At 48.5% G+C, this 24311-nt stretch overlaps 1 protein-coding gene across 2 annotated transcripts in view; it reads left to right on the top strand.

Annotated features, from left to right (window-relative positions):
- Positions 1 to 12712, top strand: part of GRIN2A (glutamate ionotropic receptor NMDA type subunit 2A) — a 379408-nt gene extending 366696 nt beyond the window's left edge. For both annotated transcript variants that reach the window (XM_032392269.1, XM_032392270.1), the window contains one exon: positions 1485 to 12712. In XM_032392269.1, coding sequence (XP_032248160.1) covers positions 1485 to 3284 — 1800 coding nt within the window. In that variant the 3' untranslated portion in view covers positions 3285 to 12712. The remainder of the gene's footprint in view (positions 1 to 1484) is intronic.
- The last annotated feature ends 11599 nt before the right edge of the window (positions 12713 to 24311 follow it).

Here is a 24311-nt window from a genome sequence, read left to right as displayed (position 1 = left end):
AGGTCCAGAAGCTCTGTGCTATGTGAAACCCACGGCGCATTGGTGTGACTGCCATGCCCAGCAGCCGTGGAAGCAGGCAGAGGGGCCCCTCCTTCCAGGCAGCAGGTGAGCAGGACCCACACACCGCACAGAGGGGACAGAGGACCAGGCTGCAGGAAGGTGGGAAAGGGCACGATGCCAGGTTTTAGGGAGCCCGAGCCATGCAACTCGGGGTGGGGGGGGAAAGGGTGAGAGAAAGATGCTCAGACTCACTACTGTGCCTTCCCCGTGTACCGTTCCTGGAAGATGGAGTGCAGACTCTCTAGAAAAATGAGGGGGGCGGGGGGCGGGCCGGCGGGGCCATGGTCAGCAGAGTCCACAACTAACCACGCACCCTTTCCACCAGTTCACACCCCAGTCAGCAGCGGCCTCCACGTTTGCCTTACAGACCCCTTCTTGGGCTGGCTCCCTGTCCATCCTGGGAGGGCCTTGTTCTGATTGTCCCCTTTAGGTACGGCTGCCAAAATCTGGGGCCAGCAGTGGGGAAAGAGGGACACAAATCACAATGTCCCCCCCCCAAAGCCGCCTTGCCTACCGTTGCACCATGAAGTAAGAGCTCTTGAGTTACTTTGAAGTAAAAGTAAACAGCTATCTTTAAGAAAGGAACAAGGCAGCATGGAAAACAAGGGACCCACAGTTGGGGGTGCTTATGTCTGAGCCACCCAGAAGTCCCAAAGTCACTCCGTCCTTGGGTGGATTTCAGTGCTGCATTACAGTGTTCTCGGGATGCTCCACTGTTCCTAATGGCTAGCACCCAACTCTGTGTCAAACACACTCACACACACACAAAAGGATATATTCAGTGGCATCTATGAAAAGTCTCAAGTGGTGGCCCCAGGGGTTCAAAGCGTGTCCTGTCTGTCCATCCCCTGTGCTCTGCTCTTTTCTATGATGGTTTCACTCTTAGGCTAACATCCCCACATGGTGGCAAGACTAGTCCCCTGCAACTGCTCCTTCTAGCCCAGCTTCTCTATCTTTCCTTCCCCAAAATGTCTGAGTGATCACCCATGGATTTTTATGCCCAGCCTTAGAGTAACCGGAAAGGGTTTTCTCACTCTGGTATCCAGACTCCAAAGATGATCCTGGTAAACTACAGCAAAAGATGAGCTAGTGCCCCAGGTATCAATTCAATATCCTTCCGTGCTAATTTGGAGGCACCAAGAACTTTATAAGATACATGAGCATTAGTCGATGCCTTTTCTCAGACTCCACATGTAACTGTTCGGTAAAGTGTTGGGATAATCTTTAATCAGAGAGATGAGAGAAGCTGGGCGCTTACTGGTCTCATAGATTTAGGAAACATTCCCGGGATTCAGATTGGACTTCAAGATCCCCTCCAAGGCTCCTCCAGGAAGGACACATCCCGCCTTTGCAGGTGAAGGCCGGGTGTGCGGTTGTTTCATGTTCCTGCTGCTGCTGACCGTGTCTCGTGTTCGCTCCCACAGGGCATTTACAGCTGCATCCATGGAGTGCACATCGAGGAGAAGAAGAAGTCTCCGGACTTCAACCTGACCGGATCCCAGAGCAACATGTTAAAACTCCTCCGGTCAGCCAAAAACATCTCTGACGTGTCCAACGTGAACTCCTCAAGAGTGGATTCCCCCAAAAGGGCTGCTGACTTCATCCAAAGAGGTTCCCTCATCATGGACATGGTTTCTGATAAGGGAAATTTGATCTATTCAGACAACAGATCCTTTCAGGGGAAAGACAACATTTTTGGGGACAACATGAATGAGCTGCAGACATTCGTGGCCAACAGGCACAAGGACAACCTCAATAACTACGTGTTCCAGGGACAGCACCCACTTACTCTCAATGAGTCCAACCCCAACACGGTGGAGGTGGCCGTGAGCACAGAGTCCAAAGCGAACTCCAGGCCCCGGCAGCTTTGGAAGAAATCCATGGAATCGCTGCGCCAAGATTCACTGAGCCAGAACCCAGTGTCCCAGAGGGATGAGGGAGCGGTGGAGAATAGGACCCACTCCCTCAAGAGTCCCCGGTACCTTCCGGAAGAGGTGGCCCACTCGGACATCTCAGAAACTTCGAGTCGGGCCACGTGCCACAGGGAGCCCGACAACAGTAAGAACCACAAGACCAAGGACAACTTCAAAAGGTCTGTGGCCTCCAAATACCCCAAAGACTGCAGTGAGGTTGAGCGCTCCTATCTGAAAACCAAAGCGAGCTCCCCCAGGGACAAGATCTACACCATTGATGGCGAGAAGGAACCTAGTTTCCACCTGGACCCGCCCCAGTTTGTTGAAAACATGGCCCTGCCCGAGAACGTGGACTTCCCAGACACCTACCAGGACCCCAGCGAAAACTTCCGCAAGGGCGACCCCGCACTGCCCACGAACAGGAACCCCCTGCACAATGAGGATGCGCTCCCCAACAATGAGAAACATAAATTCTACGCCAAGCACTTCACCCTGAAAGACAAGAGCTCCCCTCACAGCGAGGGCAGCGACCGGTACCGGCAGAACTCCACGCACTGCCGGAGCTGCCTGTCCAACCTGCCCACCTATTCGGGCCACTTCACCGTGCGGTCCCCCTTCAAGTGCGATGCCTGCCTGCGGATGGGCAACCTCTATGACATTGACGAAGACCAGATGCTCCAGGAGACGGGGAGCCCGGCCGCCCAGGAGGAGGTCTACCAGCAGGACTGGGCGCAGAACAGCACCCTCCAGTTCCAGAAGAACAAGCTCAGGATCAGCCGTCAGCACTCCTACGATAACATTGTCGACAAGCCCAGGGAGACAGACCTCAGCAGGCCCTCCAGGAGCATCAGCCTCAAGGACCGGGAACGGCTTCTGGAGGGAAATTTGTATGGGAGTCTCTTTAGCGTCCCCTCCAGCAAACTCTCGGGGAACAAGAGCGCCCTCTTCCCCCAGGGTCTGGAGGACAGCAAGCGGAGCAAGTCCCTCTTGCCGGACCACGCCTCCGATAACCCTTTCCTCCGTTGCTATGGGGACGACCGACGCTTAGTCATCGGGAGATGCCCCTCGGACCCTTACAAACATTCGCTGCCGTCCCAGGCCGTGAATGACAGCTACCTTCGATCGTCCTTGAGGTCAACAGCATCGTACTGCTCCAGGGACAGTCGAGGCCACAACGACGTGTACATTTCGGAGCATGTTATGCCTTATGCTGCAAATAAGAACAGTATGTACTCTACCCCCAGGGTTTTGAATTCTTGCAGCAATAGACGTGTGTACAAGAAAATGCCTAGTATTGAATCTGATGTTTAAAACCTTCCATTAATGTTTTATCTATAGGGAAACATACGTAACTGGCCGATGTGCTGGAGGGTAAATGTCGGATGTCCGATGGTGCCCTGCCAAGAGGAAGAGGATTTAGGAAGGTATTTTTTTTTTGTTGGTTCTTTTGCACATGGCTCCATGCCATAGTCTTCCACTCAAGGAATCTTGTGAGGCGCGTGCTGAGCATGGCAGATACCAGATAGGTGAGTCCTGAACCAAAAACACAAACACACACAAGGGCAAGTCTCCCGGACACGCCCACTAGGTATGTTGGCAATAAGAATGCGTTGGATGCTGATGGTGATGCTATGATTTCCTATATTCCAAATTCCATTAAGACCGGTCCACCATGTGCTCCCCTCATCAGAAATGCCTAGCGGTCTCTCTCATTCCAAATAAGCAATATGGTATGCATGTACCCCTGACTCAGACAAAACAGTTACGAATGCGTCTGCACTGTAGCGAGATTGACGTGCAAGAGATTAGGAAGTTTGGCCTCGTACCCATTTTCAGCCTTCATGTTATGCCTCCCATCACTGCCCAGGCCCAACCCCAGAACTCCAGGCTCCCCCCCCCAAAGAATAGCAAATCTGTGTGTTCACAGTCACTATGCTACCTTCATTAGAGTCCATTTCCAAGACACATCTGGAGTAAGGAGCCAGAAGGGCCCTCAGGCGGAGAGCTCTGAGCATCTCTTTGGATGTCAGCTTGTGCGTCTCACAGAACACTCTCTCACCCTTGGCTTCGATGGTCTTGTTCAGAGCTGCACAAACACACCCATGTCTCTGATACCTAATTTGTGGATCTCCTGTCTCTGACACAGCGGCTGTTGTAGTTTATCCTGAAGACTCCTGTGTACGTAAGTTTGCGTCTCCCCCCCTTCTGGTGACGACTCAGGGTTGTATAGTATCTGTTACCCCTTCTTCCCTCCCAGACTGACCATAACTCGTTCCGTCCCCGAAAGGCCAGGGTGGCATCTAATTACGTGTGTTGCTATTCCCAGAGCTGTTAACATGGTGGCACCCACCAGCAGCCAAATGTGTCCTGTGATCTGTAAGAAGTTCAACGCCAGCCATCTGCTGAAGCCTAGCGCTACCTGTTGCGTTTCTCTTCCTTCACGTCATGAAATTCAGTTGGATGCTCGTTTCCACCCCAAACTCCTCAGATCAAAAGCCTTCAAAATGTGAGAGACACTCATGCATCCACCCTGAGCATCCTCCAAATTGTGGGTCACCTTTGGTGGCAAAAATGATTTCTCTCTTCTGAAATTTTCGCTCTTTTGGAGTCAAAACCGCTTCACTAGCACCAACGGGAATCTATGAAAAATTCTCCAAAGCATTTGTCATTTCCAAGTCACCCCCCCCATTGTCTCATTCTTACTTTACTCAGACCTGTGCCTATGTGACCTGGAATGAGACTCATTTAAAACCACTGGGGGAGGAAGGGGAGTCTGCAGCATGGGAAGCTCTCAGCACAGGGCCTGACACCGAGAGCATGCTGAGAACACAAAGGTAGTTGTTATGCGATAACAGACCAGAATTTTGTAGTTTAAAAATTAAATATTATAAAACCCACAGACAATATTAAACATTTTTATATAGTTCTAATTTAGTGTATTTTAACTTTACGAATGTCCCTGAAATAGCTAGGATAACTAGCCATCTGGTCCTGTAGAGTCGCTGAGTCTGGCGACACGCTGCAAACAGCCTGGGCAAACTAGCCTGCCCTTCTCCTGGTTTCCTCCTGCATTTTGCTTTGGGTTCTTGGAGAAGGGCACAGAGTGGCAGGTTGAAAAATCACCCTGTTTCTTTTACTTACAGCATGTTCTGTTCTGTAGGTAGTGTTTTCCTGCGAGCGGGCAGGTGCCAGAAATTATTCTCTTAGAGCTCGAGGATTCAGCGAATGGCTCCATCTTTGGGCAGGTGCATCCAGTAATGATAAGTGGTTGCAGTAAGTTTCGGCATCATCGGTGGGGAGGCAGAGGAGGCCATGGGCGAGTAGGTCTTCCCGTCGGAAGGGGAGGGCTAGGCACTGCTGACAAATGTATCTGAACGTTGCATTTTCTTTCTCGGATGTTGCACTTCTGCTGCCCCAAGGCCCAAGAATGGAGAAGCCCAGACTGAAGGGCCTCACCTCCATTCCTACTCTTAGGCACACTCCTGGCTGTCTTGTCTTTTAGAACTTCCTGCCTTTGCCCTCCCATTGCTTTCCAGACCTACATTCCCCCAGCCAGGATCACCTCATTTCCCCCACAAGACTGGCATGTCATGACATGAAATGAATTAAAAAGTCTCCCCAGCACAGAGAGCAGTGGTATGTCATTAATCCAAAGAGGCTTTCTGTCTTCCTCCTGTGTCCTCAAAACCCAGAGGGGGCTGCCAAAAGTGACAGAGACCTCCAGGGAGAACGCGAATTACACTCAGAACTGTTCCATAGATCAAAAACCCTTCTTCTAACAACAGCATTATTTCTGCTGTTAACCCTATGCTTCTTTAGATTAAAAAAAAAAACTAAACTAAAAATGGGGCTTTTGGAAGAACCAACAGTACCGTGCTTCCTTTAATACCCAACGCATTTTTAAAAATAAACACTGAGCATTGGAATGCTATCTATAATGAATACATAATTTTCCTCCTCCACAAATTCATCGACTCTTAATTGTGATGATCCCAAGCATAAGAAAACTGACCGCTGATCAGACAGGCCATCTGCCAAGTGAAAGATAATGACATAGAGCTATTCGAAGGTGATTCAAGTCAGTTCTGTTCTTTGGAAGCAGAAGGTCAAAGACATAAATAGAAAGCCCTCCAACTCTGGATCCCTTACAGAGGGTTCCTGTGACATCCCCGCCTGAGATCTGGGAGCTGTTCACGCCAAAGAGCCAGCATGCCTGAGCCCCCGAATCGTGCCCGAGTTTCACCTGACTCAAGCCAGAGCTGGCATCCGTAACAGTACCGCAGTGACTCTAAGTGGCCTTCTCCACCTGAGAAGGGCCCAACAGGTATGCCTAAATGCAGGTGATAACGTTTCTGTCGATGAGTAACGGTACACACATGCCCAACTTAAAATAGTCTGGGTAAGAAGAGAGTCTTCTGGGGCATGAATTCTACCCTGGAGCCCTTGGAGTTCCTAGAACATAGTCTACCTGGTCCTTCCACCTGCAGGTTTCAGACTACTTCTGGCTTCAGTGCTCCCAGAAGACAGCTCCCTAACGGGTCTGTTTTTCTGCCAGCAAGGCTCCCTCCAGAGGTACAGGATTATGATCTCCCCACTCTCCCGTCCTTTGCAATTTCACTCTGTAATGGCAGCCAGCACCGTGACGGGGGTCTTGGGGATTATACCTGGTTTCTCTCCCCTGTCACAGAGAGCCTGAGAACTTTTCATACTCAGCTGCTCTGAGGAGACCATTAAAATGCACCCACTGCAGCAAAATCAGTCACATTTGACTCACACTTATTTTCAAGGGAGAAACAAGAAAATTACACCTTGTTTCCAAAGAAATAGTTTCACTTAAATGGGACTCTGGCCAAGGCAGTTAATTAGTCAAAAGATCCCTAGCAGCCATATAGCCCCACATTGTTTATTCTATTTGATATGCCTGCCACTGATGTGTATTTAATATTCTGCATCCTTCTCAGGAAATGACAAATGCCCTGAATTCTTTGCAAATGCTAATGAAAGGGGGGGGGGAGTTGGTGTTAATTAAATGGTGATTAAAAATTTATCTCCTTTAAACCTAAAAAGTGCAGCTCTAATAATCAGTTGTCATATAAATAAATACCTTGCACTGAAATCCCATACGGTGTAAGACCTAAATAAACACAAATTGGAGAAACCCAAATATCTTTCAGAAGGGCTGAACAGATGTGTTAACTTCAGGCGCATCCCTGTCCTGTTTGCTTGTGCATAGATGTCGCATGTGAATCCTTGCAAAGGGGACAGGAGTTGTTTCTGAAGCAGAGCCCGTCTGTATGAACCGCAGCTGGAGTGGACGGAATTGGAGTTCGATGGGGGTGGCGGGGGGGACCGAGTCCGTGGAAACGCAACTCATTGGGTTGGTGTTTAATAGGAGTTAAGGATTCCACGTGACAGTGCTTTTCAGTGCAAAAGCAGTATTTTCACTTGAGACAAAATTAGACCTCACGGATGCCCCGCATTCTTTTGGTCGGCAGGGTCGGAAGTGCTGGGTGAGAGGTTCGGTGGGGTCTACACCAACACGCGGGTGTGCTTTTCCATCTCACCCCTTCACATCGTACTGTGTTTGCATTGAGTCATAGCAGATGAGGGCAGTTGGCCACCTGATACACATCGGAGGAGAGAAAAGGCCCTCCTCCTGCCAATACCAATGCTCGTGTACACGTGTACATACTCTATATACATGCTTGATTTCTACCACACACGGCAAGTGTGTCATCCAAATACAACTGTATATAATGTAAAGTTTATGTTAAAAATTAAGTCGTGATGATGGTTATTAACATGTGGGAAACCCATTCTGGTTATCGATGGGCTGACATTTAGGAAGAGAGCTATTGTTTTTATTTTTAAAAAAAATTATGTTCTAGGGAGGATGGCAGGGCCCAAGTGGGATTTGGGTGCTGGTGTTCTTGACCTCCTTTCATAAAAGCTATCTGGGGTTCGGGGTGTGATACATGTTCCTCTCACATCAACTTCTGAAGACGATGCTGATAGGGACATGTGGGCAATTTCTGTGAACCCACCGAAGGGCAGAATCCCTGTTTAAATTCCTTATCCTCTTCCCCATCCCCACTTGCTCTGCACCCAAAAGTACTCTTGATAGAGCATCAGCTAAAGGTGCCTGCCCAGAAGGGTCTTAGAAAAATAGAACCTCTAGAACTATGCCAAGATTTGGAGGAATGGAGATGAGAAAATTAAGAGATTGAGCTCCTGAAGGGGCATAATCTGTATGGAATCATCAGATCAACAGTATCTAGAAACCAAGACCTTCGTGCATGGTCCAACTAATTCCTTGCCTGGTTCCCTTCCCCAGGCTGACTCAGTTCTAGGTTTCTCTCAAAAGTTTCTCCAGGTCCCTCTGGGATAAGAGCCAGAGAACCTCACAGAATGGCCCCTGCTTTCCTTCCCTCTTGCCTTATACAGACCCATACACCCCCTCTTTAGATTTGGTTGTCCCTTAAGCTCCCCAACACTCCCTGCCTCAGAATCCTGGAGAAGAGAAAACTTTTCTCAGGGACTTATTTCCTGGGAAGAACCAACAAGGGATATAGTTTAAAACCTCAAACCAAAGATGAAAGCCGGTGGTGATCATTGAGGTGATAGAGTTCTATTTCTCGTGAGCCAAGGATGAACAAAGGACACTGATCAGCTGATAGCACTTGACCGAGTATCTACTCTCCTTTTAAGGCCGATTTGGGGTTGGGAGATGCAAAGGGGATAGAAAACACACTCTTCTCATCAGCAGCATACTCGGTCTAGAAATTCAGCTCCCTAACACAAAAGACCACCGAAGGCCCACAAAACCCAAACACAGACAGAGTGTAAAAAGTAGAAATGATAAATCAAGTTCTTGCCAGGAAATAAATATCACACTGATTCCACGATCCAACCAACCAACCCATCCTTCCCTAGACCCGTAAGTAACCTTGGAGAATATAGTTGGTGCTCCTGGGGAGATACCCTTGATTCTTTGAACATTCAAAGACAGTACATGGGAAACCCAGGAGCATCTAAACAGGTGACCAGACTTGCCCTCCCACATCTGTGTGCAGGAGGCTTGGATCTGGTTCCGCCAGGTTCTCCAGCCCTTGTCAGATCCTGCCTCCTTGCAGCCCTGCTTTATGACGTGGGCTTCCAGAAAAGGCGGAAAAGAATCCCCCAAAGGATTAGAAAACAGACTGCGATGTAAAAAAAAAAAAAAAAAAAAAAAAGCTATTTACTGAAAGCTTTTTCGTTTGATTTTATTTTTGTCTTAGGAAGAATACCTTGGATCGTTCAGGGTATAAATGTATCAGGGAAGGGAGTGGGGAGAATTCCTCGTTGAGTCCCAAGTGCCTACTGTGCGGCTGACAAAAGCGAGCGCATCAGGTTCCCTAGAGACAAAATGGGGCAGAGAGACGGCGGAAGGAGTCAAGGTGTGTTTTGGGAAGATGGAGGGTGCAGAGGGAGCGTCTTTTCTCTCCATCCATCCTGCTCTGGGCATTGCCAGGAATGTGGGATCCTCTGCTGATCTCCCGTGCACGCCTGGGGTCAGCACCTGAGCTTGGAAGTATCGAAAGGGATCCGCATTGAGTGTAGACTGTATTCTAGGTGCATCCTAGAATGAGATCCTCAAAATAACCATAGGATAGAAGTACGGTTGCTCCCATTTTATAGATAAGGAAACTGAGGCTCAGGTTGTTCTCAGCCTCATCAGCAACAGGAGTTTGCTAATAAATCCCTCATGTTGGGCGTATTCTTGAAGTGCCTGATCTCTGCCACGGAGGTCAGAATAAAAGTCGGAAAGAGAGATATGCTGTTCTGAGGTCCCCTGGGGCTCTCTCTTGAGCTTCAGCCTCTGCAGGGAGGAGGTTTGTTAGTGTCCTACCCCCTCGTCGTCTGGTTTGGGGTGTATTGAGAACTCCTGGGGATCTCACCTCTGTTCACATCCCTTCTGACACTTGAATGCTGTTTGTGTCTCTCCCCATACCCTTGCACTCTGCATTCACTTTTTTGGTTGCTGGGGAGTTACTCTGTAGCATGTGCCTAATTTTAAATATCCCCTTCCGAGTCTCTCTTCTTTTTCTCCGTAGACTTCAGGGTTCCTTCCATTCAACACGTGCAAGTAGTATACCCTCCCAAGTGTGCAGGCCCCCACACCGCCCCGTGGCCACCCATGAGAGCCCTCCTAAACACTGTGGCCCATTTTCAGAAAGGTCACGGTATTTGCAAGAGGCTGTCCCTGGCACCAAGATAACTACTGTTACCTTGATCAGTTTGCCTCACTAATGAGTGTTGAATTAGAATGTTTCCATGATGCTTTCTGAGAGTCCAACATGACGGCATGCGTAATGCATTGGGGGATGGGGGGGAGATGTGGGCTCAACACTGAGCCTGTGCACCCCTTTCTTGCACCGCTCCGGTTCTAAGCCACCCTCCCCCCGCCAGGCATTTCTATTTACTGTGAATTGGGGCCACATTAGGCCCATTTCGTAGGTGAGGAAACAGAGCTCAGATTTGAAGGAATGTTTTTCTGGGAGGTTCTGCGATTCAGTCCTTCTGGAGGGTCAGTGAATCTAACAAAGCACCCTTGTCACTGTCCCTGAGAAATTCTCTAGCTGTTTACATCTTTCAAGGTGGCAGCAAAAAGTCTCTTAAGCCAGAAAAGTTATCATTATTTAATACCTATTTTAAGATCCCATCGTTGGGTCTACAAGTGCGTGACAACATTCTCCCAGAGGTGCTGAGCTGTGCGGAAACTGGAACACTCAAAAGAGCCATTTGGCCAGTAGGCTTTCTTCTCTGGGGCTGTATTTCAAAGCACACAGCCCTCCAGGGAGCCAGAACCAAACTGTTTGCAATGGAGTCATTTCTCAGATTAACTTCCTTAAATAAGGTGACAGCAGTATTGCAGAGAGAAGACAAAACTGAGATGATCACTCATCAATCCCTCTTAGGTACCAGGTCCATGAAACAATAAGTTTGCATTTCTGCAAGTCTAGAACATTCCTCATTAGCCATAGCCCTGGGTCATAACCTCCCCCAGTTAATTCTCTACCACACCTTTTGGGAAGGATTTAAGATGAGCCTTCAAAGGAATATTAACGTAATACGTAGCCAATACCACAGCTGCCTTTTAAATTAATAAGGTTAATTGTTCTCCAGCGAACGTTAAGTTTGTCTTTGGCATTTTAAATGCTTCTCATTGATCTGACATTTTGCTGTTTCAAGCTTTTAAAGGGCTCAAATCAAAGACTATCGATAGCTGAGCAAATAGTGAAGGTCCAGAAATATAAAAACATTGTCAGTTTTTCCATGAAAAATAATCATAGCCTTTCAAATTCGACTGAGGTTTTTACATTACATTACATCTAAGACCTATTGAATTATTTCTATTCTCAGTTAAGCTAAGTCAAATAAATGAGCGGTATTGACTTTTTAAAACCCATTTTCTTTAAAAAAAAAAAAAACAAAACCTTCTTTAAGTTTATTAGGTTTGTAGACACAGCTCTGAAGCCATGGCCACTAAGGAAATGTTCCAGTTTAGAAATTGAAGATTCAGACTATTCTGCATCAAATTCAGGTGATCATCTTTGAAAATTCTGGTGGATTTGCAAAGATGAAGGGGGCACTTGTAACATTCACGTTCCCCACATTTTTCACTGGGAAAGGATGCCAATTGCCTTTTTTTCTTTTTCCCCCAATCAGAGATAAGGTCAAGAATAACATTTTCATAGCAAATTCAGGAAATTACTTGATACCACGAATTACGTGGCTAGACGTGGCTCAGATGCCTTCCAAGCCTGAGGTTCCCCAAAGATTTATCAGTTGTTCTTGAGCCCCAAATCTTCATCTTGTTCATTCCCCTGCTCAAACCAACTTAAAAGCATCTACTTGCCAAATTATTTAGTCGGTAGACTTTACTGTAGTTGATCACAATAGAATGTTTGTGCATATGTGTTTATGTATAGTATATATATTTCAAGCTGAAGATTCAGAAAGAATTAGGCAAGTCTCACCGGTGGTTTGAGTAAGAACCAGATCATCAGAGACAAACAGTGGCCTTCTCAGACACAAAAAGAGAGTCAACTCTTCATCTTTCGGTCACGTTATGAGACCCATTGCCTACGTAATCCACAAGCTGGTCATTACCCACAGGAAGTCATGGAATAAAGCAGCTTTGAGGACCCATTGTCTGAGTCCATCTTCCACCCAACATGGGCAGGATCGACCTCCATATACAGAGGGGTTCCCATTCACAGTGACACACTCAAACACAGTCCAAAACCCACTTCAGAACTGGCTTGATCTCTTGTATGGTGGAACCCCAAGCAAGCTGGGTGCTCTACTCAGTGGTCCTCATTGGGGAACAGACGTTCACTTACCAATCACGTCAGTTTCTACCTGTCATGTTTTAATCCACTGCATGAGGAAGTGCTGATAACTGTAGTCAATATTTCCAAGCATAGCTACAAAATTACACGTTTGCTTAACACCTTTCTATGATAGAGAAAGTATATACTATGGTTGTCTTCTTGTAGTATGTCTTTTCTTTTTGTTCAACGTGTTATCAACTGTTTTAAGGAATGGGGTTTGAAATGTGTGTGCAAACTGATGTGTACATAACTCCCAAGGCAACAAAAGTGCCCAGTCCTATGGTGTAAAAATGTAAATACAGGAAAATTTCATTTTTCTAATAAAACTAATTTCTGCCGATTGATATGAAAACGAGACATGGAGTCGTGGTCTTTGTTGTCCATGTTACTGCTGTGGTAGGCACGCACCACTAACGTTTCGGGCAGGCTTAGTATGCGTACAAAGGGCAGATGACTCGATTTCCCCCTCTGTGCCCTACAGCAGTGTAGAAGGAATCGTTGAATCTCGAAGAATCCTCGGCTCAGCTTCTGGATTTTACCAGCAAGCTTTGCCAGCGTCCCTTACCTGGTTCTGGTCTTCTGTGCACTCCCCACGTTCGCAGCCTTGACCCTGATAATGTTGACCTTCACCAAGCTTCTGTGACTCGTGATTCTGGGGGGTGGAAAAAAAGTGGTGGTTAAAGACTTCCCCTCCCTTCTGAATTCCAGGAAACTGCTTCCTGCAAAGAACTGCTCTTTTCCACATGACTTTTATAGGACCCGCGGACACCCCCCACTGTTTCCCTACACCATGGCCAGACACACACCCTCCAGGTTCCCCGTCTTTGTTCATAAATGATTAGCTGAACTTCCTGTCCCCACAGATTGATCAGAACAATATGCTTGCCGACCAAACGTCGAGTAAGCTTCTCTCCTCCTCCTGGGCCCCCGAACACGGTCAGCCTATGCCAGCACACACCCTCGCCCTGGGACTAGGCTAACCTCACACCCTCTGACCTGTCCAACCACAAGCCAGCCCCCTTCACCTCACCTCCTGACTCCCTCCTTTTGTGTCCTCCTCCCTATGGAAGAAAAACTCTTGCTGCCTCTTCCCCTATTATAATAGTCCCTGTCGCCCCCGTGAAATAAGTTTCGTCCATAAAAATCTCTCCTTACTGAATCCAGATTGGATTTTTATTTGACAACTCTCTTCCCTAGATCCAGCAACATTTTGGAAACCGAAATCCAGCTGTGTCCCCTTTGAAAACCCTCAGCTTAGAACAGTGGCCCACAGGAAAAGCCCGGATTCCGTAGCCCAGCACACAAAGCCTCTGGTCCCTGGCACACTCCCTCCTACCACGGACCTCACACGACTTCTGCACCGAAGGTCTTCGTGCTCCTCCCCCGCAGAGCCACCATGAGCTCTCTTCCCACATGCCCTTCCTTCTTTCTGGGACCCTGGTCACCCTCCTCTGAGGTGTATCTTCAATGAAACCTCTTCTTAGCCTTTGTAAACTCTCCCCAGGGGCAGAGTTAACAGGGGACTTCTCCATGATCCCGCCCCGTGTGTACACATGTCTATCAGATAATTTACCAGGCTTTGTTATATTTTATGTGTGCTCTCTCTCCTTCTCTGTGAGCTTTTCCAGGACAGGGGCTATATAACTGTTCACCTTTAAATCCCAGCACCCAGCTTCAGACCCAAAGAGAGCATTTACAAAATGCTGTTGGATGGACAGAGGGACAGCTAGTTGGAAGAGTGGATGGCTGATGGATGGGGGGATGGCTAGGTGGGCAGACACATGGAGGGCCTGGGGACCTCTTCTTGGTTTCCCTCACTCGCTACCTCATCTACCATATCTCACCCAATCCTTTGACTCTAAGTCACCGATTACCCCCTAAGTTTTATATTTGGGTCCAACCTCCTCTATACACTCTGAACTCATGTATTCATATCTATAGTTTAGATCTCCACCTAGAGATGTTACAGACATTCAGATTCTAGAATGTCTTGAAAAGTACTCTGGACCACTCCCCCCAACAGAAATCCAGTGCTCCCCAGCGTTCCCATCTCAGGAGGCGGCGCTGCTGCGGACCTGAGTTCTCAGACCAAACACCCTGCTGGTCATCCTTCGCTCCTCTCTCCCTGTCACATCTGGGTCATCGGCCACCTCGGTCTGCATGATCTTTAAAGTCCACTCAGGGGGTGCCTGGGGGGGCTCAGTCGGTGAAGCGTCTGCCTTCGGCTCAGGTCATGATCCTGGGATCCTGGAATCGAGCCTCGCATCGGGCTCCCTGCTCGGCTGGGAGCCCGCTTCTCTCTCTCCCTCTCCCTCTGCCCTGCCTCTCCCCCTGCTCGTGCCCTCTCTGTCTCAAATGAATAAATAAAATCTTTAAAAAAAATAAAGTCCACTCAGGAGCCACTGCTACTGCTGTCACCCCGGTCCCTCACCTGCCACGTAGACGACTATAATAGCCCTCCACCCCTCCACCTGCGTCTCCTCTTGCCTCCACCTGTAGCCATTCTCCAGAAGGAGCAGGGTAATCTTTTAAAGAGATCTATTAGACCATATCCCTCACCTGCTCTCAAGTCTGCCCGACCTTTCCATTACAACCAGAATAAAATCAAAATTCCTCCCCGTTGTCACTCCATGCCCCACACTCTGTCATGACGGCACACTCTCAAGAAAAAGGGCAAATGTTTCCCTGGTCTCCTACCCCATCTGCCCCCTCTTCTGAGCTTCTCATCCCCGACCTTTTCTTTTTCTTTTTTCTTTCTTTTTTTTTTTTTTTTTTTTGAGCAGCTGAAGATGGGCCATTTCCAACACATTTTTCCATGAATTGGAGTGGCACTAAATACCATCGCTGCTATGAAACTAATCGGCAATTTGTGAGATGCCTTCGCATCCATGCAGCCCCATTTGGGGGCATAATTATTCCTAATTAGAAGACGATTTACACTTGGAACTTGGGACACTGGCTTCTGCCAGTGATGTGGCTTTCCAGAATGGCTCTGTTCTGTCTTTTCCACCCCAAGATTCCACTGGCTGGAGTCAGATGACCGGACCGCCGAGCAAACTGAATTAACAGGTAGCCCTGTAGGAGAGCAAAGCTCTTATTTCCCAGTCAAACGTGCCATCATTTGGAGGATAAGAAAGATTTCTCTCTTTTGGGAGACCCTGTGGTCACCTGCTAGAAATGGCATTTGGGATTCATTTACCTTCTTTTCCAAGAGTTCTGATGAAATTTGCCTAAGGTCATCAAGCCAACCCAACATGGGAAAGAACCCTTTTAAAATCTTCAGAGCACCCCTCTGTCGCAGGGATCATAATCCCCATTCTTCCTATTGGGAAAGCAAGGCTCAGACAGTTGAGGGGACCCCGGGTGGCTATGTTGCTGGGCTCAGGGGGAGCCCTTGTCAGCTGGACACCATACCCCATGATCTTTCATCTCCACTCCTGTGCTCGCTGTCACATAGATCCTGATGGAGGGCAGACAGAAACTGCCTGCGTGCCTATTGCCTAATACACTGTAAATGCTCGAGAAATATTCTTCAGTTAAACAAGGAGCAGAGAGAGGAGCCAGGACGTCTGGGTTCTTGGCCACAGCCTAGCCATGTGACCTCTGGCCAGTCCCTCTGTCCTTTGCTTCTTCACATGCACATGGTGTTCTCATGCCTATCTGGAAATGAGCGTCATCATCTCCAGCTTGCTTTCCTCGTAGGCGCGTGCAGACACGTTGCTAACCATACAGTGTTAAAGATAACTCCCTTTTGTGCTTTTTTTTTTTTCATTCCAGAATTTCAAAGTTGTGCTCAGGGCACATCCAAGGAAAAATAGCTTCCTTATAAGAAGTGGCTGGAAGCCCATGTCACCTGGCCCCAGCTTTCCTGGGGACAGAGAGTATCTTTCCCTGGAGGGGAAAATGGCCCGTGAACCAGAGGTCACAGGTCAGGCCTTCGCCCTCAGGAAGCAGATAGAAAAGTGGCTACCTGCTCTGTTCCCGAGCACTCCGGGGTACTCTAAGTTCCAGGGCTCAGTGTGCAAAGCCTTCACTACTGTCCTAAGACAGCAGACAGAAAAGAGGTCCCCGTTTCTGCCTCTGGAAGCTCCAAGGTGCTAAAATTTCTGGGGATGTTGATGCCAACGCGTCCACGCTCTGGTTTGGCAAGAAGCTCCATCCTGCATGCACGCCAGCAGACGCTGCGAACAGACTGCGCTGTGACCTTCCCATTTAAAATTCCTTATTTTCCCTCGAAGAAGAGCCCAAGTCTCTCCCGGGTCCCAGCCCCTGTGGACAGGCCAGAGCGGGTCACAAGCTCCCCTTTCTTTCCCTGGCCTCTGTCTCATTCCGTCTTGCACCAGCCAGGGGAAGAAGCTGCTAGCAGCCTTGTTCTTCTGAACTCAGCGGGCCTGCAGGTGGCCCTGCCCTCTAAGGACAGCCTCCTCCTCCCGCATTCCTTCCCCAGCAGATTACAAACCCTGGTCACTGTGGCAGAGGCGGGGGCCCCAGGGACAGACGGCATCAGATGTGCTCACTGCCGTTGTTTGGGGCCTTTCATGCGAACGAGAGCCAAGGAATAGGGATGTGCAGCGAGAGAGCGAGAGAGAGAAAGAGAGAAGAGGGGCCAGCCCCTGTCAGTCGGCATCCAGATCCCCCTCTGTCTCCCCTTTCACTGAGCCCAGTGGGCTTCCCACTCGGGAAGTCAGAATGCTGTGGCTCAAGAAGGGGACTCTCTGGGGCCTCCCTCATGTGCTCAGAGCAATATAAAGAAGCCAGGGTCCAGTCCGGCTCACAGAACCAGAGTGTTTTATGGACTTGAAGATGTTCAGATGTCATCAGAATAGGGCATAGGGCACCACGAGCCTCTTTTATTGCAACCAACACACACGCAAGAGGCTTTACTATCCAGGGCGTCCCAAATCCACCGCCCGCAGACCCCATTCTACCTCCCCCCCATCAGAAGCTGCAGGGGAGGGGAATCTAGAGGAAGAGGCGTGAGCGTTGGTATTGCCCACAGCGTGGGAAAGTGTTTAGCTGGTTTGGGGGGCATTTTTGATGTTTGACCATAAGGAATAGAGCTCAGCATCATAAAGCTCACATTTATTCATCGAAGATAAGGTAAGTAAGAACAATACCACAGATACATACTTTTGGCTGCCTCCTGGATTTCTTGAAGACCCTCCAAACTCAACACATTCCAAATGAAATGCATCCTCCTCCCCACTGCGGCCAACACATGCTTCTCCTTTAGGGTCTCCTGTGTCAGAGCGGAGCAGTGTCAGCCCCCTACAACCCACCCCCCCACCAGGCTCAAGTCCAGACCCTCCTTTTTCTCCTGTCTCCCATCCCTCCCCCACTTCGGTTCATTTTCCTGTCCTGCATGTCCCACACGCCTCCTGCCCTCCATCCCCACCGCCTGCCTTCCATCTCTGACCTTCTCCCTCATGATTGATCGTGACAGTCGGGTGACAGGTCTCCCTGCTTCCAATACAGACCCACCTTGAATTCTTTCTCCACCCACCTGCCACAATAATTGCTCAAAAATAAAATTCTGACCATGTCATCCCCAACTGAAACACTTCTAAGAGCTCCCTGTCACCTAGAACGCGAAGACCAAAATCCATGACACGTCTGGCCAGGAGGCTCCTGGTCTGCTCTTCTGGACACTGGCTGTCCCACCTCATCTCCCACTACTTCCTTGCACACACATGCAGATCCAGCCAAAACACACCCCTGGAACCTCTCAAAGGGGCCCTCAAAAATACTCTGTCCTCTTCATAAAGAACCCGGAACCATCTGGCAAACACATAGATATCCTTGAAATCCCGGCTCACACATCAGCCCTGGGAACCTTTTCTCGGTTCCCCCAGACCGAGGGAGTGGCCCCATCTCCGGGCACCCCTGACTTTTTTGGGGCCCTTACTTCTCCAATGTAGGGGGGTCACATGTCCCTGGACATGTTTACTCTCCCCTGTTGTGAGGCTCCCCTTAAAGATAATGGCCTGTGGGACTCAGCAGGTAGATGCAAAGGTGCTGAACATCACTAACCTTCAGGGAAACGCAAATCAAAACCATGAAGAGCTATCACCTCAGCCCTGTCAGGATGGCAGTTATTAAAAGACAAAAGATGAACCTTGGTGGGCACATGGAGCCAAGGGATCCCTGCTGCCCTGCTGGTGGGGATGCAAACTGGGGCAGCCACTCTGGGAAACAGTCCGAAGTTTCCCGAAAAAGTTAAAAACAGAGTTACCACCTATGTGATGCAGCAATCGCACTTCTGGGTGTAGACCCAAAGGAAAGGAAATGACTATCTTGAAGAGCCAGCTGCCGGCCCACCTTCGGTGCATCACTGTTCGCATCAGCTGAGACCTGGAGGCGACATGTCTGTCTGTCAGCCGGTCAATGGGGAGAGAAAATGCGATGTATATACATACAAGCAAGTATTACTCAGCCTTCAAAAAGAAGGAAACCTTACCATTTGTGACAACACGGATGGGCCTGGATGACATTTGCTGAGTGAAATAAGCCAGACACATGGCATCACAATTCCGGACTTCCAGCTCTATTACAAAGCTGTCATCATCAAGACAGTATGGTACTGGCACAAAAACAGACACAGAGATCAATGGAACAGAATAGAGAGCCCAGAAATGGCCCCTCAACTCTATGGTCAACTAATCTTCGACAAGCAGGAAACAATGTCCAATGGAAAAAAGACAGTCTCTTCAACAAATGGTGTTGGGAAAATTGGACAGCCACATGCAGAAGAATGAAACTGGACCATTTCCTTACACCACACACAAAAATAATTTCAAAATGGAAGAAAGACCTAAATGTGAGACAGGAGTCCATCAAAATCCTAAAGGAGAACACAGGCAGCAACCTCTTCGACCTCAGCCGCAGCAACTTCTTCCTAGAAACATTGCCAAAGGCAAGGGAAGCAAGGGCAAAAATGAACTATTGGGACATCATCAAGATAAGAAGCTTTTGCACAGCAAAAGAAACAGTCAACAAAACCACAAGACAACCGACAGAATGGGAGAAGATATTTGCAAATGACATATCAGATAAAGGGCTAATATCCAAAATCTATAAAGAACTTCTTAAACTCAACACCCAAAGAACAAATGATCCAATCAAGAAATGGGCAGAAGACATAAACACACATTTTTCCAAAGAAGACATCCAAATGGCCAACAGACACATGAAAAAGTGCTCAACATCACTCGGCATCAGGGAAATCCAAATCAAAACCTCAATGAGATATCACCTCACACCAGTCAGAATGGCTAAAATTAACAAGTCAGGAAATGACAGATATTGGCGGGATGCAAAGGGGAACCCTCCTACACTGTTGGTGGGAATGCAAGCTGGTGCAGCCACTCCGGAAAGCAGTATGGAGGTTCTTCAAAAAGTTGAAAATAGAGCTACCATACGATCCAACAATTGCACTACTGGGTATTTACCCCAAAGATACAAATGTAGGGATCCGAAGGGGTATGTGCACCCCGATGTTTATAGCAGCAATGTCCATAATAGCCAAACTGTGGAAAGAGCTAAGATGTCCATCGACAGATGAATGGATAAAGAAGATGTGATATATATATATATATATACACACACACACACACACACACACACACACACACACACACACACACAATGGAATATTATGCAGCCATCAAAAAGAATGAAATCTGCCATTTGCAACGACATGGATGGAACTAGAGGGTATTATGCTGAGCGAAATAAGTCAACCAGAGAAAGACATGTATCATATGACCTCACTGATAGGAGGAATTCTTAATCTCAGGAAACAAACTGAGGGTTGCTGGAGTGGTGGGGGGGGGGTGGGAGGGATGGGGTGGCTGGGTGATAGACATTGGGGAGGGTATGTGCTATGGTGAGCTCTGTGAAGGGTGCAAGACTGTAGAATCACAGACCTGTACCTCTGAAACAAATAATACATTATATGTTAAAAAGAAGAAGAAGAAGATAGCAGGAGGGGAAGAATGAAGGGGGGGAATCGGAGGGGGAGACGAACCATGAGAGACGATGGACTCTGAAAAACAAACTGAGGGTTCTAGAGGGGAGGGGGTTGGGAGGATGGGTTAGCCTGGTGATGGGTATTAAAGAGGGCACATTCTGCATGGAGTACTGGGTGTTACATGCAAACAATGAATCATGGAACACTACATCAAAAACTAATGATGTAATGTATGGTGTTTAACATAACATAATAAAAAACAAACAAACAAACAAAAAAGAAATAAGCCAGAGACAGACACATACTGTGTGATCTCACATATATGTGGAATCTAAAATAGTCAAACTCATAGAAACCCAGAGTAGCATGGTGGCTGCCAGGGACATGGAGGGTTGGCGGGTGGGGGGGGGCAGTTTGAAATGGAGAGATGGTGGTCAAAGGCCATGAAGTTTAATTTACATAAGGTAAGTAAGTTCTGGAGAGCTACTGTACTGCACGGAGCCTAGAGCTAAAAACACTGTATTATATACTTAAAATTTTCTAGGAGGGTAGTTTTTTTGTTTGTTTTTGTTTTTATTAGAGAGATAATGTGTGTGAGCATGGGGGAGGAGAGGGAGAGAGAAAATCCCAAGCAGACTCCCCACTGAACACAGAGCCCTACATGGGGCTCGATCCCACAACCCTAAGATCACGACCTGAGTCAAAATCGAGTCGGACACTCAAATGACTGAGCCACCCAGGTGCCCACAGGACTGTAGATCTTATGTTAAGTGTTCTTAACAATGATAAGAAGGAAAAGGAGGAGGAAGAGGAGAAGGAGAAGAGGAAGCAGAAGCAGAGGAAGAGGAAGACGGAGAAAGGAACAGGAGGAAACTTTGGGAGGCTGCAGATAGGTCTATGGCTTTGATTGTGGTGATGGTTTCCCATGTGTGCACTTATCCCCAAACTCAGCGAGTTGTACCCATTAAATATGTGAAGCTCTTTACATGTCGATCATACTTCAATAAAGTGTTTAACCAGAAAGACAATGACCCATATGAGGCCCGGGGAAAGGACGAGCTCATCTGAGAGTCACCAGGATACAGATCATGACCACCCCGGGAGGCCTCCTTTCCTCACCACACAGCCCTCTCCGTAGGCTCTTGAGCACATTCACGATGTGAAACCCGTCCAGGGAGAGCTAGCGACACGAGAGTGCGAAGGCTACTCTGCCCTCCATAACACAGTCTCAGGAGCGGCCCCCCAGCTCTTGCTCCAGTCTACACAACGGAAGTGAGTCACTAAGTCCAACCCACATTCAAGAGGAGGGAACCGAGCTTCGCTTTTTGACACGAGGCTCATCAGAGACTGTGTGGCCGTCTGTTGGACCACTCTCAAGAGACAGCCGAGTACAGGAGAAGGCCAACATGTCTGCCCTCGCTTTATTCATGGTGGTTCAACTCCTGCTCTGTTTCTAGTCTTGGCTGCATGGGAGCGGATCTTGCATCCATCCCAGCCCTGCCCATAGAAATGTAACTCTCAGTTGTACCCCTTAATGTCTTAGAACTCTTCCTCACCTAGAGATACGGCCTGAACCTGCAGCCACCTACTAACACTTGCATTAAATTGCACCCCTCTGCTGTCAGCACCGAGCTGAATTGAAAGACAGTAGATCTGTATTTGTCAGATGAATAGATTCCCTCATTCCCATATTTGCTCATTACCTCAGGCATGCATTCGTATATATCCACTGAGCATGCATTATGTGCAAGACCCAGGACGAAACTGTGAGGCAATCAACGATGAATAAAATATAATCCCTGTCTTTAAGGAGCCCTAATTTGGCTTAATATCAATCAATCCTCCACGTGAGGCCTCCAGAAGTCCTAAGGGTGAATTAGCCCCAAGCTCTTAAGAGCAGAAGCCTGGCCTCCTTTTAGAGTGACGGCTTCTTGACGTTCTGAATCGGGACCTCAGAGAGGGCAGGCCAGGTGTTCCTGGGACAGATGCCTTGGTCAGAGTTAGGGGACCAGTCCTTCAGGGGCCACCACCAAGCTGGGTCTCCCAGGGCCAGAAGGAGTGAGTGACGCCGGCCCAAGGTGAGACACTGCGCGGAAGTCAAAGGCTGGGGCAGAAGGACTGTCTCATCATTTCCCGGCTCCCGTCTGGCCTTGTGACATGCAGGAGGAGGGAGTCAAAGGGAAGGTGACATACACACGCCCAACCCCTCCTCCCACCTTCCTCTGAGGCTATTTTTGGAATGGGTGCCCTAGATTTACTCCACGTCACAATAAAAATGTCACTTTAGAGCAGGTGGGGGAGGTAGAATCAGACTTACAGTTTAAAGGGCCACTGGGGGTTGTATAACTCAATTTGATGAGCAGATCTATCATCTGTCATTCCCAGGAGTGGCTGTCTAGCTGAGGTTTGGGCAGCTCCCGTGACGGGGAGCTCACCCCTTTCTGAGGCTGTTCCTTGCACTTGGGTCAGTCCTCCCTGTTTGGAAGACTTGCCTCGCTCCACTGAGACAAACCAACATCTCCGTAACTTCTACCCATTTGCCTTCAACCTATCTTCTGGACTCACCGAGAGTAAGTTCAATTCCCTTTCAACAACAGTGACAACACCGTCACCAATAATAATAATGGTAATAAAAACTCATGTGTCTTTGTGTGTCAGACACAGGGCTGGGTGCTTGATGTGCATTGTCATTCATTCCGAAAATAGCCTCACACGCTCAGTACTTTTCTCATCCCCATTTTACAGAGGACAACATCAATGCCAAGTCTTTATTTTCAAGGTGAAATATCCTTCCACTGTATACAGTAGAGTAGAAAAAGCCTAAGCGTTTGAGTCAGGCTGTCCCAAATTAAAATTTCTCCTTTGTCTCTTATGAGATGTCCCACCTTCGATACGTCACTTAAATATCTGAGCTGCTGTCGTCCCTTTGCCAACTGGGATAACATACCACACGATCGGGAGAGGAATGAAGAGCCACGTGTGTGAAGAGCTTTGCAAAGCTCGATACAGAATAAATGCTTGGACAACGGGACGTGTTTCCCCGTCAGGATCCTGGGTGCTATCCTGACATGCGGGGTGTGGCGGTTCCTTGAATGCATGTCAGGAGGGATTGTGTGTCACCCTGTGTCTTCTGATCATCTCAGAAGAGACAAGGGTATGTGTCCCCTCTTACAGGGGGGCAGCCTGCGACAACAGGTGTTCATTGGTGGCCATGTCGCACAGATGATTCACCCGTCTCCTACAGACTCAGTGCCCAGTCTTTCCCGCTACGTGCTCTGATGAGAAATGGCATCCCCATCGCGTTCTCGAACGGTGCACATTTAGGGCCCAATCCTAAGGATTTATACTTATTCCAGTTAAACTAGAACCTAGTGAGTCTTTTTAGATCACAGACTGTTGACAATTGTCTCCCTCTTCCTTTCCCTGGGGACCAGCGTCGGCTCTGGTGACCAGCTCACCGTGCCCTTGATCCAACGAGCAAGCGTTCACTCTTCCTTTGCTCCCACCCACTGCACCGGTTACCCACAAACCCTGTCTGTGTCACCCCTCGGCAGGTTTTCATGTGTCAGCTCTTCTCCAGCTCCAAGGTTACCCTGCCGTCCGGGCCTCTGTCATCTGACCCCAGACCAGGACGAGATTCTCTCAATGCTGGTCTACCTGCTTCTTCTTATGCTATGCCTTCAACCTGTCCTTCATGATGCAGCCAGAGCGAACTTTGGAAACTGCAAACCCTTTGTCAATGCCCACAGTTCTCGGGTTACAGACCAAAACCTCCAACCCGGCCTGTGAGCCTTCATGGTCCACCCATGGCTCTGTCGTCACTGTCCCCTGCTGTGGCCCTGAGCTCCAGCCACACTCAGCCCCGGGCACCATCTACACCGCCTGCGACACAGGGGTCTGTGCGCGCCATCCTCTGCCTCCTCCTGGTACCTACTTAAAGCCTCCACATCCTCCAGACCTCAGCACGGCTCAGGACACAGACTCTAGACCAAC

The sequence above is a fragment of the Phoca vitulina genome, unplaced genomic scaffold (assembly GCF_004348235.1).
Source record: "Phoca vitulina isolate PV1807 unplaced genomic scaffold, GSC_HSeal_1.0 scaffold66, whole genome shotgun sequence".
Taxonomy (NCBI): domain Eukaryota; kingdom Metazoa; phylum Chordata; class Mammalia; order Carnivora; family Phocidae; genus Phoca; species Phoca vitulina.
The sequence above is the reverse complement of the archived record's forward strand: the minus strand, read 5'-3'. Positions and strand labels throughout refer to the sequence as shown.